The 17099-nt window shown below is 41.8% G+C and overlaps 3 protein-coding genes and 1 long non-coding RNA gene across 10 annotated transcripts in view; 2 read left to right on the forward strand and 2 right to left on the reverse strand.

Annotated features, from left to right (window-relative positions):
- Positions 1 to 4854, forward strand: part of LOC131468233 (IQ motif and SEC7 domain-containing protein 1-like) — a 123396-nt gene extending 118542 nt beyond the window's left edge. For 6 of the 7 annotated variants that reach the window (XM_058642259.1, XM_058642260.1, XM_058642263.1 and 3 more), the window contains one exon: positions 302 to 4854. In XM_058642259.1, coding sequence (XP_058498242.1) covers positions 302 to 841 — 540 coding nt within the window. In that variant the 3' untranslated portion in view covers positions 842 to 4854. The remainder of the gene's footprint in view (positions 1 to 301) is intronic. The other variant, XM_058642265.1, reaches the window with a different exon arrangement.
- Positions 3881 to 7478, reverse strand: LOC131468240 (uncharacterized). Its single transcript, XR_009241691.1, has 3 exons — positions 7384 to 7478; positions 6272 to 6570; positions 3881 to 6160 (listed from the first exon to the last, which is right to left on the reverse strand). It is a non-coding gene; the product is annotated as an uncharacterized LOC131468240 (long non-coding RNA).
- Positions 6470 to 8165, forward strand: gp9 (glycoprotein IX platelet). Its single transcript, XM_058642270.1, has 2 exons — positions 6470 to 6716; positions 7391 to 8165. Exon 2 carries the CDS (start codon positions 7392 to 7394, stop codon positions 8121 to 8123), a length of 732 nt encoding a protein of 243 aa, XP_058498253.1. The 5' UTR covers positions 6470 to 6716; position 7391; the 3' UTR covers positions 8124 to 8165.
- An 814-nt stretch (positions 8166 to 8979) lies between these two features.
- On the reverse strand, positions 8980 to 15960 carry LOC131468235 (haloacid dehalogenase-like hydrolase domain-containing 5). The gene is made up of 8 exons (XM_058642268.1): positions 15715 to 15960; positions 13713 to 13916; positions 13156 to 13268; positions 12971 to 13064; positions 12842 to 12875; positions 12556 to 12730; positions 11288 to 11476; positions 8980 to 9869 (listed from the first exon to the last, which is right to left on the reverse strand). The coding sequence occupies exons 1-8, from the start codon at positions 15820 to 15822 to the stop codon at positions 9473 to 9475; spliced, it is 1314 nt and encodes a 437-aa protein (XP_058498251.1). The 5' UTR covers positions 15823 to 15960; the 3' UTR covers positions 8980 to 9472.
- Between the last annotated feature and the right edge of the window lie 1139 nt (positions 15961 to 17099).

Raw genomic sequence — 17099 nt, forward strand, 5'->3', positions numbered from 1 at the left:
AGATGCTGCAACAGGCAATGCAGCATCTAATAATATATCTACGTTTGTGATGCACGACAGAGATGAGTCTTTGGAACTTACGTATAGCCCCTTTAAGTTGCAGCAGGTTGGTCGTCACTTCAGTTGGTTTTGGAGTGAGGGTCACGTTGATGGTTTAGCAGCGGTGCTCAGTAATTTAGCTGCTGAATGAATGTAGGGGAAACACTCAGTCCTGCTGGTGCCTTGCAGCTGTAGTGCAGGTGTCTGTTGTGCAGTAGCACTTGCTCAGTGCTGTTACGTGTCTTTTGTATCCTTCCTGCAGGGGTCCATCATTAGCAGCCCGCACACGCGACGGAGGGCCACCACGCCACGTGAGGGCGCGCCCCGCGGCCAAGCCCCCATCCCTAACTCGGCATCGACTTCCATCCTCGGGTCGCTCTTTGGCAGCAAGCGAGGCAAACCGCCTGCCCAGAGTCACCCGCCTTACCCACAGGGCGGTCACCCGACCCTCATATCCCACAAGCCCCACCCAACCAACCTGCACCACACGGCGCAGGTGGTGCACACCCAGCTCCAAGGTCACCACCCGCAGTACTGCCAGGTCCCCCAGAACCCACCGCCGTACCACCACCACCACCACTACCACCCCCCGCCCCACACGCAGTACCACCAGCACCCGGCCTACGCCTCGCATGCACACCAACCGCACGCCCACCCGCAGCACAGCCACTACAGCCAGCATTCCCACTCCCACTCCTCGCACTCCCAGCACACGGCGGCGACTCACCACCACAGTCAGCAGGCGGGTTCGGCTCCCGGCGGACCCAAACCCAAACACAGTGGCATCAGCACCGTAGTGTGATGCTCTCAAACAACCGAGAGGAGGGAACTCAGTGAAGGAAAGGGACAATTGCTTACACCAAAGGGACTGACAGCAGAACTCTATGGCCTGTCCACTGTGTTTTTACTGCTGCTGTGACGGAAGCCGATCACACGCAGTCACCTTTTTTTCACCTCCAGGTCCAACTAATATGCAGGATGGAAATGGGACTCAAATCATCCACTAAGGGGCCTTTAATAGTTTGCCTGATGATAGTGGGCTTGTGGGCTTGGCCCTATCAGGGTCTTGTTTGTGTGTGTGTGTGTGTGGGGGGGGGGGGGGGGGGGGGGGTTGGGTTCTATACAGGAAGATGCTCTATATTTTAAACACACACCGCCGGGCCGTGGCTCCCCACTGCTTCACCCCCCCCTAACTTCACATAATCAGGTGGGAAGGCGTGAGGAAGAATGGCGTCATTCCTTGTGCACAGAAGTCGACTTCTCGATTCTTTGATTTCCCGCCATCATGTGGACGCTAATAGAAAACCTTGGGTACAAACATCTCACGCCGACATGAGTCAAGGGGGCAGGTGAACGAGCGAGGCGACCATTTCAGTCATAGTAGTTCTAGTGCTGTATTTACTGTAGATGACAGCTGTACGTGTTGTCTCCTAGCTCTCATAATTAAATGTGCCAACTATTAATGCATAATCTATTTAGTCCAGACTTCATGTACAGTATATTGTGCGTAAAGTAATTTGTAAGATTATACTTACAGTTATTATTATTATTATTATTATTATTATTGTTATCAGCAAAAATGAATTTTATCAGTATTATACTGACTCTGTGGTAACGGCATGTAGACCTGAAAGGATTGAACTCCCCTTCAGTCCAGCCTAGAATTCATTCTGGAAGATTTGCCTTTTAAAAATGGATCAGAGGGAGGAGCCTCTGGACGGCAGCTGTTGCATATGTGCCCCCCCCCAACCCTCCCCCAAAAAAAGATGCAAACTTCCTGTCAGTTCTCACACACAGGGTGAACGAAGCTGATTGGTTTGTTTGAATCTCGGTTTACTTTGCGCGCCGTGTCTGAGAACACACACACACACGCGTGTGCGGGTTCATGTTACATGTAACGGAGGAAATCTTTTTGCCTTTATCATATACAACAGCTGCTCTCGACTCTTACGCTGGACTCACGCGTACGCGGCCGAGGTCACGTCGACACTCTGAATTGTCGAGTCTCTTGCGTCGCGTTCACCTTTCTCAGCGTCTGCATGTGACAGAAGTCGAGAAACGTTCAACTGTCTGATTGTCAGCCAGTCAAAACACCTTATGCAAATAACGCAGCCAGTCATCCATCGTCTACCGCTTTATCCTCCACGTGAGGGTCGCGGGGGTCGCTGGTGCCAATCTTAGTCGTCACAGGGGACACACATAGAGACAAACAACCATCCACTCTCACACAATACAGTCAATTTAGAGTGTCCGATTTACCTAACCCCCATATTGCATGTTTTTGGACTGTGGGAGGAAACCCGGAGAAAACCCACGCACACACGAGGAGAACCATGCAAACTCCATGCAGAAAGGCCCTTGTTTACCAACCGGGTCGCGAACCCGAGTCTTACACCAACTGGTTTAGCTCGAACACTAAACAGCATTAAACTGAGCTTGGGCGTGGAAAAGGTTTTTTTTTTTTATGGAACAAAGTGCACCAACAATGGCGATCACTAACCTCCGAAACATCGTACGTGTGAATCCAGCGTTAAAACCGACATCAAAAAAGAGAAATACTTTTTTTTTAGAAAAATCCTCTTTTGCCTTGTTTATGTTTCTTTACTTCACCGACACACTTTGGTGAGTGGGAAAGACGTAAAAAAAAAAACCAGTTCTTACATAGTGAAGTATTTTTTTTCATCCTTTTTCTATCACGTGTGCAATATCTTTGTACTGATTTTCTACATTTAAGAACGAGAGAGAGAGAGCAAGGTGTCCCCGCGTTTTCTTTTTCATGTGATAATAATTTATTTATTTTAGGTTTTTTTCCGCTGGTTTTTTGAAGCCCTGTCTTAAGAGTCTTTCGTTAAAAATGAATGCGTGGCCTGTCCTCGCGGCCTGTCCTCGCCGCCTGTCCTCGCGGCCTGTCCCCGCCGCCTCGCGAGAGGGACAGACTCGGAGCTCGGTGGAATGTCTAAGCAAATTCTTTTGCTTTTTTGCATGTAATGTTATTGATGTGAGGCTATCCTCTGCACATTGTATAACAGAATCAGTGTTACCATGGCAAGTTAAAGTGCAATCATGTTCAGAAAAATCCAGACTTGTACTGAAAGTGGAAGTAAGTCTGTCGTCTTGTCCAGGATGAGATTCAGGTGAAAAAAAATAAAATATATATATGTGTATATATATATATCTATATATATACTGTATATATATATATATATATATATATACACATATATATATATCTTTCTCTTTTTCTTTTTTTCATTTAGGGAATATATAAATACTTAAATACAATAAACCATGGAAAGAGGAATGTGTGTATATATTTTAATAATAAAAAACAATAAAAGAAACGCTTCTCCTAGGGCTGAGACAAAAATATTTTGCTGGATAAGCACATAATGAAAGAAACACTTTCAATTTTCTTCAGGAAATGCAGTTATACATATATATATTATAATAATAATAATACTACGATAATGCAAACTGAACAAGAACTGGGTCTGTGTAAAGATTTAACTTTCTACATTCTACAAATAAGAGTCTATTCTAAGTGTGTAAAATTAGTGGCAGTAATCTGTTCGTCCCAGTATTCAGGTTGTACATGTATTTTAACATTCACGGAGGACAAAAAAAACAAAAACCTCATCATCGCCATCATACGTCAGGCTTTCAATCTGCTCGGTGTGGATTAACAAAGAGGGTTCACGAGGGCAGACATGTCACAGTAACGCTCAGATGAATGTGTCTTTCTGTCCATTCCACATCTTTAGTTTATTTTCTTTTTCTACCTTCCCGGAATCTCGGGACAATGTAAAAACCAAGGAGTCTGTTTATGTCATTTTTATTTGAGTGTGTGTGTGTGTGTGTGTGTGTGTTGTAGTGCTTCCAACGTCTATTTTTAGTACCCCAACAATGCACTGCATGGATCTGATGCATCACGTGTCCTTTTCACTGTGAGCTGATTGAAGAGGAAAAAAAAAAGAGAAGAAGAAGGAAAACAGAAAAAAAATCAGCCTGTAAATTTAGATTTTTGTTTTGTTGTTGTTGTTTTTTTTTTGTCACTTCCTTGTTGTTGACGTGTCGTCCTTGTTGTTCCATGTTAGGCTGGTCGTTGTCGTCGAAGCTCAGCATGCATTTCACCCACAGAAGCCATCGTGTAAATTACAAAAAAAAACAAAAAAACGTGGAGAACGTTGCACTTCTTGTCGCTGAGGGCTTTCATCGTGTAAATACGGGATTTCCATGTGTGGACTGATCAAAATGTGTGTAAGGAAGGAAGGAAGGAAGGAAGCTGTAAAGGGACCAAGGGGGGGTTTTGAAGGAGCTGTACATACTGTGTATACGATCAGTGCTCTCTATTGTGATATCGGCAGTCAACATCAGGATGTATATACGTCGCCTCATAGATGGACGTGTGGGGTGATACGCGAACATATCGATTGTCATGAACTGACATTTGTTGTAGAATAAAAAACAAAAAAACACAAGACTGTTAGAAAGTCCGCTGCCATTTCCACTCACCTCTGTTTTCATACATGCAAAAAACCCACCGTCACACAAACTCTCTCTCACGCACACACACACACACATATACTGTACACGCAGTGAAACGTACACACACACACACACACACACATCCGAGCTGTTCAGTGTGGCGTGAGACACATTTTTAAAAACAAAAAGGAAAAAGTCAAGAATGGCCTCATTTATATGTGCATTCTGTTTGTACAGTGAGTAGTGAGTCAGTAAAGACCCCAGTTATTGTAAAACTTCAACTGTGACAATGTTGAGAACGCAAAATAAACAAATATATGACTTATGGTACACGTGTGCTTTCTTTTCTCGCCATGATAGGAAGCGTTTAGCTCATACTGTGATCACTTCTGTGCTTATACGCTCCCTGGTCACTTTATTAGGCACACAGGACACCTAATAAAGGGGCAGGAGATGTGGTTTTCATCTGCTTCAAGACAAGATTGTAGTTGTGACGAGCGGATATTTGAGTCACCGTTATTTCTTCCTTTCTTTTTATTTCCAATCTGGCATCAACAAGGCACTTTCGCCCCGGAGAGCTGCTGCTCATTAGATATTTTCTCTTTTTTTGGAGATGGTTGTGTGTGAAAATCTGTGTGGATCAGCGGTTCCTGAAATAATCACACCAGCCTGTCACCAGCTCTTATAACCGTGCCACGTTCAAAGCCGCTTAAATCACCGTTCAATCGCGTTCCGATGCTCACGTTGCTGTTATGGGGACTGGCTCATCCGTCCCTAATAAAGTGGCCAGTAAATGCAGATTCTACACTGATCCCTTGTGTCTTGTATTGTTGTTTTTTTGAGTGCTGTTCAAAATGAAGTGGTCCCAGTGGGGAGAATAAAGATTTGCAGTTGAACGGACGATGGTGGTAGCTCAGTGGTAGAGTGAGTCGCCCTTAGACTTGAAGGTTGCAGGTTTGATTCCCTACTTTTCTAGTTGTTGTTATTTTCTTATGCAGAAATACAGAAAAAGGAGAGTGCTGCCTTTGGTCACGAAATATCAAGAGAAATCCAAGATAAAAGCGATAGTCTCTTCAAAATGACTTTCCTTCTGAAGTTAGGGGAGAGCATATATATATGTATATATATATATATATCTATATATATATATATATATATGTATGTGTGTGTGTATAAGAAACAGTCCGAAAGAAAAGCATCTGAGTTTAAACCTGTGAAAAGGGCAGAAAAGGGTCTAAATACACTCATCCAGTATTAAGCTCTCATGTTTAACAGACATTTAAAAAAAGACGAAAAAGGATTCTTAGATTCTTCTGACGTTGGACTGAATGGACTGAAAGGACGGTCCTTATAATGAATTCAAATAAGGCAATTAAATTTGTCCTGGTTCAAAATCAGTACAAAACAAACAAAAACAGAAGCTGAAAAACGTTAAAAAGGCGGATTATTTTGCCTTTGTCCTATGGTGTACTGTCTTTGTCATGTATTGTGTTGTTAAAAGGTTAGAAAATGGAGATAGAAAATACCTGAAACCATTGTCAACAAATATCTGTGAGGAAGATATAAGCTCTTCATCTTCCATGTTTCTCCAGTCATTTCTTCTAGTGTTGCAGCAGCAATTCCACCAGAGGGCATTCTAGAAAAATGAAAAATGAAAATCAGTGTCGCTACACCACCTGTGGGTGAGAATGCTGCACACTGTGTCAGTGCATCACCATGACAACAATGTGAATTCATACACACTTACCTTTCTGCGTGAAAGCTGTTCCTCCGTGGATGTTTGTCGGGCTTTTTCTTGACTTGATCTTATTCATTATTCAATATCTCAGAGGTACAATCAAGTCCCCGCATAGAGCTGCACAGAACACGCTCCCAGCTGTGTTTTGCAGCACTGCAGTGGACGACGGTCATGACACAGATATGCTCTTATCTCCTGACAGCAGATGGATTTCTCTCATGTCAACTGCGCCATAACCGTGCAGTGTCATTGGTGCTTTCTGCAGACTGACGCCGCTCTGCACTGGGTGTGTGATTATTCTGCCACGGCTGTTACAATATGAAGGGAAACCTTGAGGTCAGGAAAACGTTCAGAAATGTTCTTAAAGCTCAAAAGCGACATTGTTTTAAGAGCAGTGAAGCCATATTGAGATTGTGAGGATGAGGTAACGGATTGGATTCACTCATTCTTAAAGGTGTGTGTTTTTATTTTATTTTATTTTATTTTATTTTATTTTATTTTATTTTTATACTGAGATGTGTTTGTTACCTAGATTTGGACATCATCTTATCAGCAGCTCAGCAACTCTAAATTAGAGCCACATTCTGGACTTAGTCTTAATTTAACATGTCATTTTTTTTTGTTTTTTTTAAATATGATGTCATGTTATTATTTTACTGGAACAGATTAAAAGAGGTTAACAGCAGCTCATAAAAACATGAATGACTGCAGATATATCTTTATATCTTCTGACAGCATTAATGACTGTTTAAAGAGTGAAACTGAAGTAGTGATGATGTCAAGTGTTAGTGTAGGTTTGAAAAGAATATCTTTTGTAGGATGGAAGTGAATGAAGGAAGAGCAGAATGAATTTTTGTTGTAGATTAAACGATGGATTATTTCTATAAATGTGGAAAGGTGAAGCATTGAGTTGTCAAAGAGCGTTGCAGTGATGAGTCCAGGGAGTAATGATGCTACAGATCCATGGTTCTCAAACTGTGGTACACAGAATTTACAGAATACTTTCTACATTTTAAAAATGCAATAAAAACTGTATCAGTGTCTTCACGGACAAACCTTATTCTATTTTGCAAATGTATTTTGAAAAATTGCATGTGACGGCTGCAGCATCCTCCCCTGACCTTGCAGGATGCCCCCTGGTGTAGTCTCAGCGATCCTCCTCCTCCTCACCACATCATGTGCACATGCAGTGGGTCCGTCATGTCTCTGTTCAGTCCAGAATGCGTCTCTGCAATTGAACTGCAGCTCGCTGAACCTCATGGAAGTGCCTCATCTGTCCTCCGGCACCACCGAGCTCCACATCCAGGACAATCGTCTCACCTCGGTGTCTCCGGGCCTGTTCGATAGACTGGTCAGTCTTAAAAGGGTCTCCCTTCATGGGAACCCCTTCCACTGTGACTGCAGGATCCAGTACCTGAGGAACTGGCTGCTGAAGAACAGAGCGATGGTGCTGAAGGAGCCCACCTGTGCCAGCCCGAGCTCTGTGGCCCAGAGAGCCGTCGCTGACCTCACAGACGACCACTTCTCCTCATGTGTCGCGGCGAGCTGCACCACCGGCACTTACAACACTGTGATGGTGGCGATTCTGTGCTGTGTCATCGTGCTGCTTCTGTGGAGCTTGAGACTGGCCAAAATGTCCACCTTCACCCTGTCCATAGAGAAGAGACACACTGGGATTGAGGCCGGCTCTTTGCAGTCACTGAAGCCGAGGCACCGGAGGAGGCTGAACACGGTGCCGTCTGAAGCCAGTGTGGACCTGGACATCAACCACCTGGAAAGGCCACTTCTCAACATGGAGTTACTGCCTCAAGTTATTGATGTGTTGCATAAGAAGCACAATATAAAGATCAAGGCTACCTAATGGACCAGACCTTGCTGTCTGGTGCAGGGACTAGGTTTTAATGGTGTGTGGCAGGAGGACCAACGTACACATGGAGACAACAAACACATCTCTGGGTCATCACGGGAGGGAGCTGGGGCTCGTCCCAACTGACCGCGGGTGAAAAAACAGACACCATTCCCACTCTTTTGTTCATGTTCTCACGACAGGACTGAGCATTTACTTTCAGTTACATGGAGACAATTCACATATTGACAATCTCCAACAGGATATGGATCATTTCTGACTGAAATAAAAAACACAAACACACACAAAACAGTCTGCAAGTATCTGTTCCTGTGTTTACAACGAGTGAACTCTTACAAACGAGGAGCAGTGAAAGGTTTTGTCTTTGCATCGTCCTCGTATCTAAATAGACGTCTGATAAAATTTTACTCCTGGATTTAAAATGTTCTACAACATCATCATCATCATCATCATCATCATCATGGATGGGTTATGGCTGGACGACATGGTAACACGTGACAAACATGGCAGTCTCTGATTTGTGCAAATACTGTTCAAGGCTCTCACAGCTGGACACAATACAGACAGACAGTACTATTAGAGGACAGTATTGCACACCTAAGTGTTGTTTTTGTACAGTATCACTCTCACATCCATGCATAGATTTTCCATTACAAGTGACAAAACTAAAATGTCATGGGAATTTTGTTCTTAAAACATTTGTAAATTGTCATAATAAATATAAGATGATTTCAGGATTTGTATTAATCTAAACATTACTTAAAACATATTTACTAGGGGTAAAATAAGGCTGTTTTTTTTTTACACTTTTCCTTAACGACAAATAGGTTGTTTAAGACTATTTTTTAAAAAAAAGGTAGCAGTAGGGTTAGTAACAGATTCCCAATTCATTTCTCCTAAGTTTTTTTCAGTGTTGAATGTTTAGATGATGACCTTTATTCTGTAAATTCCCTGTCAGGTGATAAAACATTTTTCACACTGTGTCTGTGTAGCATCGCATTTCCACATGCTCATGCATGCCCACAGTTCTGTGTCACGCTAGCATTTGTTTGTCCTTGTTTGTACATGTGTAGATCAAAACAAGAGCATTCGATCAACTGGACCGGAAAGTGTTGTGCTACAGGGAGCAGTGTACAGTCAGTGCTTAAAGGCCATGACTACTCACCAATGACTGAGAAGGTTTCATGTGGACCACCATGGAAATGACATCACGTGGACCTGAGCGGACACTTGGAATGCGTAAAGTATGACCCGTGCCTTATGCGTGAAGTGGAACAATGCTCCACACCTTCTCTGCTCGAGCCTGCGCGATGACATACTGTACTGTATGTCACTTTAAAACTCTACTGAGGCACAAACTTCTCCTGCTCAAAGATGAGGTCCACAGCTTCGGCCACGTCCTGCACGATGTGGCCTGGTTCCACCAGCGCCGGGTCGAATCGGAAGTCGCGGTGCCCGTGAAACACGGTCTCCTTGATGCAGTGGTTAGCGTCGGAGGGAACCTCTGCTTTGGGGTTGTAGACCCCAGTGCAGACGAGGACAGACTTACAGGAGGTCGCAGAGGGCAGAGCCAGCTCGCTCTCCCACAGGTTGTCCATCTCCTCGTCCTGGGACACTGCAGCAGTGGATCCTGTGGCCGCCACCATCTTAGCAACAGCTTTGGGGTTCTTTCTAGCAACTCTTTCCTCCAGGTAGCGGTTGTATAGATTGGCGCCGTAGATATCGGTCATGAGGTTGTCCCTGAGAATGCAGGAGGAGAGAGCTTAGGCAAGATATTAAAGTGATAATTCAGCATGGCCGTATGAGGCACTCACGTATAGATATTATCCCATACAAAGCTCACTGCACAGAGGCACGTGTGTGCTCAGTATACTGCAAAAAATGAAAACATGTACGAGTGTAATTGACTTCAATTCATCTAATCACACTATTTTTTGGACTTATTTACTTATGAAGGCTGAAGATACTTAAGATAATTGGTATTAGATAAAAGGTATTTTTTTCTTGTTGCAAGAAAACTTAACAAGTGCCATTTTCTTGCTGCACTGGCAGATAATTCTGCTTGAAACAAGTAATTTTTCCCCTAATCGTGGTTATATTTTCTTGTTATTTTAGAGGCATTTTTTGCAGAGCTAAAAACCAGAATCTAACCCAAAATCTAAACCACCTGCAGTATACAATGTTTGAAGAACACTTCATCTTTGGCAACCTTTTCCAACTGGAAAAAGAAGTTTGTGTTGCTTTGTAAAACCCTACACCAGAGTCCAGAGAGAAAATCAGTGATTTTACATCACGACACACAGGAGTTGTTGATCCACTGCTGCCTCCATCAATACGTTCAAAGCTGTTATTTTGTAACCTTGGTGTTTAAAATCCTTTGATTTACCTAAGTAACACAAACTTACCAAATGAAGCAACAGTAGACCAACAACTCCAGTGTCCCAGTGAGGTAAAAAAGCACTTTTTTGATGGAATTTGGTACAGGAGAGTTGAGTGTTTTACAAAGTCTGAAAAGGCTATCTAACAGCTAAAGCAGCAAACGTGTTCTCAAGATAGTGTACACTTAAGCTGGCACAGGTGAGTAATCTGCATTTCCCGGTGTCCACACTGGCAGCCATGTTTTCACATACGTGGCTCTCATACCTGCCTCTCTCTTGTGGATTTCTAGGAATGCACACAGCTCAGTCAGCTGCGTGTAAGACAGCCACTGTGTGTCAGCACTTTAAAACAACCACACCAGACCTACGTCTGTTCATATGAGTGAGAAAGTTTGCATTTTCTGCTGCAGGGTGCGTCTTCACAGATGAGGAAGAGCGATTAAAGCGGCTGCATAGACCCAGCAGGACAACACAGAACAGCTGTGACAGCACAACAGCAGCATAATTGTAATGAGAAAAAAAAAAGAAAAGCTGAAGTGAAACATTCAAGGTCTGAAATGAAAGTGTGATGGGTTCACTGTCACATTTGTGGGCAGCTGAAAGGGAAGGATTCAATTTTTTCACACATACTTTCTCACCAAATTCTTCAGCAACATCTCAATAATATTAGTCTGCAGCTCACGGCCTCATTTTTAAAACATGCTTATCATTTTGACCTAATGTTCATCCATCACCAACATTATCTACATTTGCAAGACAGGGAGAAACTTGGTGTCTTACCCTATGGCGTAAAGAGAAGTAATGGGAAGTTTCCATTGGCGCTGCATGGTCTGGCTTCGGATGAGGTATTCTGCAAAATGGTAGGTGAGCTCACTGGGCTTCCCCATGAGAGCCTCATACTTTAGATCTTCACCTGTTATCTTCTTATAGATGTTCTCTAAGCAGACCATAAATGTTCCGTGGCCAAACCTGTGATAAAAAACACAGAGACATACACTGTTAGGCCCAAACCAAATGTCCCCGCTGAACCTTTAAGCCCTCAACTCTCCCAGACTTGGCTGTAAATAATATACACAGGCATGCTTTATTAATTCACCTTGATGGCAACCAAAAAACGATATTTAATTTGGTGATTTGGGGACTTTGTTTTATTTATTTTGTTATTTTCAGTTGATTTAAAGACACAATATGTAACATTTGAGCATTAAAATGTCTAACAAAATTAGACTAATTGTACATATTTTGTTGAGGAGAGTCCAATAAGCTTTGAATCAACTGAAGTCTGTATTTCTATTTAAAGTAATGGACCATTTTGTTTTGATCGTCATCCGCTTCACACCATCTCTGCTATAAGTTCAGCTGCAAACCCCCTGTAATTGAGGAAAGAGTTTTGTCTTTTGCTTTTGTTTTTATTTCATTGTGTGAAGCAAAAAAAGACTATTCCAACTATTCATATAATCCCATGCTGCTTTTTGACATCATCAAACTAAGTATTTTGTTCCTGTTTTAACTGAAACCCCTGAAAGCTTCACATTTATACTATCTACTCTGTGTTTAAAAAGCACATAAGGGGTTATTTAAAAAATTTTTTTTTAAATAAATGGTGATTAATAAACTTTATCATCTATAAACTTTAACTAAAAGTGCATTTAGTGGTGGTTTAATACCACTTTTTTGTGTCTGATACTGATACTAATACTGTTGATAAGACATCTGTGTACATATTGCATTGGATTTTTACTTTTTTCTCTTTTACAATATCCAGTTATATATAACCATTCATATATTACATCTTCTTTTTTTTTTTTTTTTTTTGACATTACACACATTAGGTCACACACTATGAACTGTGGGTAATTCCCTTTGTCCAAGTCTGCAAAGATGCTGACTCACTGAAAGTGTTCAAAATGGACCGCTCTAACACACAGAACTAACTCCCTCAAAGTCTGAGAGTGTGTGAGGCAGCTTCCCGGACTGTGCTCTAGTTAGTTATGTTGACGTATAATTGTATATTATCTGTGACGGCAGTTATTTTTTTTAAAGCTTACCGTGGAGAATGTGCCTCGGCCATCCACATGAGGTCCATGTTGCAGGCGAGCAGGGGAAGGTGAGGCTTCTTCTGGGTTTGGTGAATACTGCTGAGGTTACCGTTGGTCAACAAGACGTCGATTATCAGTTGCAGGTTTGTCTCCCATCGAACTGGCTCCCCAAACAGAACCACAGCTGTATGTGAAATAAAACAGGGGAAAATATTGTATATTAGAGAAAATCTGACAAGTAACTCGAGGCCAACTGTAAAACATTTGAGATAAAATAAGAAGTACATATTCATACCTTCAACCTTAGGGTAGTTTGCAACAGGACTGGACTGAAATGAAAGTAAAAATGAACATGTGCTGCTGAGTAAGACTTAAATATTCTTACATTTCTGCAATGCGTGTGTAATTTGTGACCACATCTCACCAGCAGTGTGGGTCTTCTGTTGTGGTCCACCATGTCCAGCAGTGGGTATGACTCCCTCAGCATATCAATACTGACAACATTCTGAAAGCCCAAACTGAAAGAGAAACACAAGAGCTTTACCCATGTGTGTAATTTTAAATAAGTAATGGATATAAAAACGTGAAAATAACAAGATTCCAAAATACTTATGAGCAATTTCCAGGACTGGTCCTTGTCCTGACACCAGCACACACTTATCGTGGAACTTCTTGAACATCCTTAAGGGACTGTGTGACATGATGACTTGATCTTGTGTAATCTGAAAGCAGGTCAAGTGTTAGTGAGTGTTTTATACGAGATGTGACGGGGAGATTAAAGCTGCAGTGCGTCACTTTTAGTGATTTATTTTGTTTGTGCCTCTGTTTAGTCTTTGTGGACAGAAACGGTGCAACATTATTTTTGTGCTGCATCGTTCATCTGAAAATGTTCTGTCAAGCAGAATGATCAGACCTGACAGAGGGAGGGAGTGTGTGTGTGTGTGTGTGTGTGTGTGTGTGTGTGTGTGTGTGTGTGTGTACAGGCAAGAACAGTTTTCCCCCATCAAAAAGACAAAGAGAGCCCTGTGGAGCCGATGGGCTCAATCACTATTGTGTGAACTCATTTGACAATGCTGTCGATGTAACGGACATTTGTTAATGTTTAAAAGTGACGCACTGCAGTTTTATTCCTGAAAAACTGTGCATATTCGTGTTTGAGAACTCACGGGAACTCCCAGGATGTGAGAGAGCTGATCTGCTTTTGTTTGTCGGAGGCAGTTCCCCGCATTTGTGACAAAAACAACTGGCACCACAAATTGTCCCTGAGAGTCGACCAGCTTGTCAAAAGCCCTTTTTGCAGCAGGGATTGGCAACCTTCCCCGGATCAGCACGCCATCAATGTCGAACAACAGCCCAAAGCTTGGCTGTGGCTGTAGACGTAGACAGAAGCACATGCATGTTAGAGTTAAACTGGTTGAACCACAAACAAGCTAACCCAAACAGCACAGTTTCCCCTTTTTTTATTGTAGGTAGAGAATGATTTGAAACATGTGTGGTTGAAAGGGGATTAAAATAAGAGTGAAAACATGACTAAATAGTGACTGTGCTTTTGATGCGGCTCATAATGATAGAGGAGCCAATAGGATTAGTCTGAGCACGCTGTGAATGCAGACTGCAATTTTACAGGATCATCTGTGTGTTGTGATTTAAACTTCTCAGTTTGGGACAATATGGTTCCTTTATTATAAGTGAGCCCACAGTGGAAAGCATTTGGTGTCCCTCAGGGCTCAGTTCTAGACCCTCTTCTCTTCCCACTTGGCTCTATTCTTAGGAGGCACAGCATTTCATTCCACTTTTATGCAAATGATCGTCAGATTTAAGTGCCATTATTTAAGCTGTTGATATGTATTTTATTTTTGGTTTTATTGTGCGACTGTTTCTTTTACCCACGTTTAATGTCTTTTTACTTATTGTAGTTGTTGTTTTTTTAGATATATTTTATCACCTTGTGTGAACTTTTATGTCTTTCATATATTTAGTCTTGTATTATTCTGTACAGCACCTTGTATAGCACCACTATGGTTGTTTTAAGGTGCTTTGCAAATAAAGTTGGATTGGATGGTGACACAGCCGTACATAGAGGCTCCAGTGTCACGAGGAGGCACGAGGGGTTTTGGCCCCCTCAGTTTTTTCCTGTCTAATCTATGCGAGCGTTGATAACAGCTCTTCCTGTTGATTATGACTGAACTCATGACACTGTTCACTCTGAACATAAAGTATGTTGTAAGTACACTTTATATATTATTCTATGCTAATTATTTCTGGTACTTCTAAATATTCTAGTCTAGTCTAGGATTCATGTTTACAATCTAGTACCTCCCTTTTTTCTTACAATCTGTGCTTACAAACGTTGCCGTTTTCCCTGCTTTGAGATTGACAAAAAACAATTTTTTGTTTATGTTCTTTTGCAGGTAGCCTATAGATTCAAGATCCTTTACTGTCATGTAATAAGTAACAATCCAACATTATTATTAGTGATGAAATTCTTTGTGCTCGGTGTTGACTGAAAATTACAGAAACAGCATAGACAAGGTAGACAATTGTGAATTATTATAGAATATACAAGAAAATAGTGGTACAGAACAGCAATACAATACAGAAGAATACGTATAAATGTAAAATAAAAAAAGAAAGCTGAAAGTCGCATTTAAAACAGTTACTTGTGAGAGAGAATATTTACTGCATACTATACTGTAATTAATGTGTAATTGACTTTGGAACAGTAGTGCATTATTTTATGTTTCAACATATTTTTATTAAATATTTTTATTTCAGGAAAAAAAAACAAAATTGTCCCCTCACAGTTACAAAGAAATCTTCAATTAATCCATCCTGGTGTAAGACCCGCATTTTTTGTGAGAAAAAAATACATATAACACTCAAGCCTTTATCACAATTATACTTTATGGTATTTGTGCATTTTATTTCCCTGTAATTGAGGCTAAAACAAAACAAAGACTGGTTGTTTTTCTGCCCTTGGTCCCTGTTCCAATGTGATGTTCCAACACATTCACATCTGACTAAGTTTCAAATGCGACGTCCATTTGTTTCACACTGCTGCACTAAACAGGTGAAACACACTGAGAAAGTATTGACTGTGTCAACAACATCGCATTGTTTATCTGAGTCGATAAACAGCAGCAGCAGCAGCCGCGGTATGAACCGTACCTGAGTTCCGCAAAACCCGCACCGAGAACCCCAAATCCCGGTTTTTCGTCCGGCTTGGCGGTTACTCAGGGTGCCTAAGCCCCGGTAAAGCGACACGAGTCCCCTCATCTCCTTTTATTCATCGCCGGACGAAAAAGAGCTGTATAAAAAAATATAAATAAATAATAAAAAGGAACCACCGCGACCCCCTCGTAAAGGCACAAGCCGGCTCACTCCGGCTCCTCTCCGCTTGTTTTCGGTTGTTTTCTCGCCTGAATTTTCACTGGGCGAGACGTGATGACGTCATATGAGGAGGCGGAAACACAAGCCCGCCAGAGTATAAAAAAATTACATTTTTTGTTAATACAATTTTACATGTGGGTAAAAATCACATGCATTAATGTTAGTGTGTTAAACCTCGGTGTAAACATGCGTTTGTTGTACAAATGATACAGATAAATTGCTGCAGCCAGTTACTCTTGAAATGACAAACAACTAAAACAACTAAATGTTTTATCATGTTCTTTGCACATGGGAAGCACGAGAAAGATTCTGTCGTCAATATATTACAATAGTCAATATATACAATTTTATCAAAAGGTTCCCTGATTGTACTGCTTTGGTTAAAACTCTAAATTATGTTAATTTTTATATGTATATATACATAGGCCTATGTGTTTAATATAGTTTTTTAATTACTCTCTTTGTTAGTATTATTTTTATTTATTACTACTCATTTTTATTTATTGCCTATTCTGTTACGCTTTTACATGACAACAGTTTTCAATAAAGTTATTTTAAAATGGAGCGGGGGGGGGGGGGGGGGTCTCCTGCTGCAGCTCCGCCGGAAGGAGCCGTGCAGCTGCGGAGCGGAGCAGCAGAGAAGAAAACCCCTGCTGCCATTTTAGACACCGAGGTGAAAACTGTAAACAAACAGTGTAGTACGGCACAGCATGGCATAGCACGGGTCCTGCGTTTCAGTGACGCACCTTCATGCGTTTAAATGACCATCGTGTTCATCATCAATATGTTTCACCGATCACTGCAGCTTCCCGTGAAGGTGTTCCATTTCCACCCACGAGTCACTTATTCGCAGGCAAGAAGGCACAACATGGATCCTGGTGGATGACTTCATATTTAGCTCTCCCATTTCAAACCCCCTCCTCCTCCTCCTCCACCACAATTCTATCTTTAGTGCAGTGCTGGTTTGCTGTGCAGTCCAGTGACTCGTGTGTGCCTCGCGGCGAGATTCTGTGCAGCAAGAAACCGTCGGGAATTTGACATGAGAAATGTGACACCCTGCCAGGTTTAAACAGCATTCTCTGAAAATGAATCCTCAAAGCATGCATGGAGGTTGATAAACACACCAATACACTAGTGAGTTTATTCTGAGAGATAACTAGGAC

The sequence above is a fragment of the Solea solea genome, chromosome 11, assembly GCF_958295425.1.
Source record: "Solea solea chromosome 11, fSolSol10.1, whole genome shotgun sequence".
NCBI classification, from domain to species: Eukaryota; Metazoa; Chordata; class Actinopteri; order Pleuronectiformes; family Soleidae; genus Solea; species Solea solea.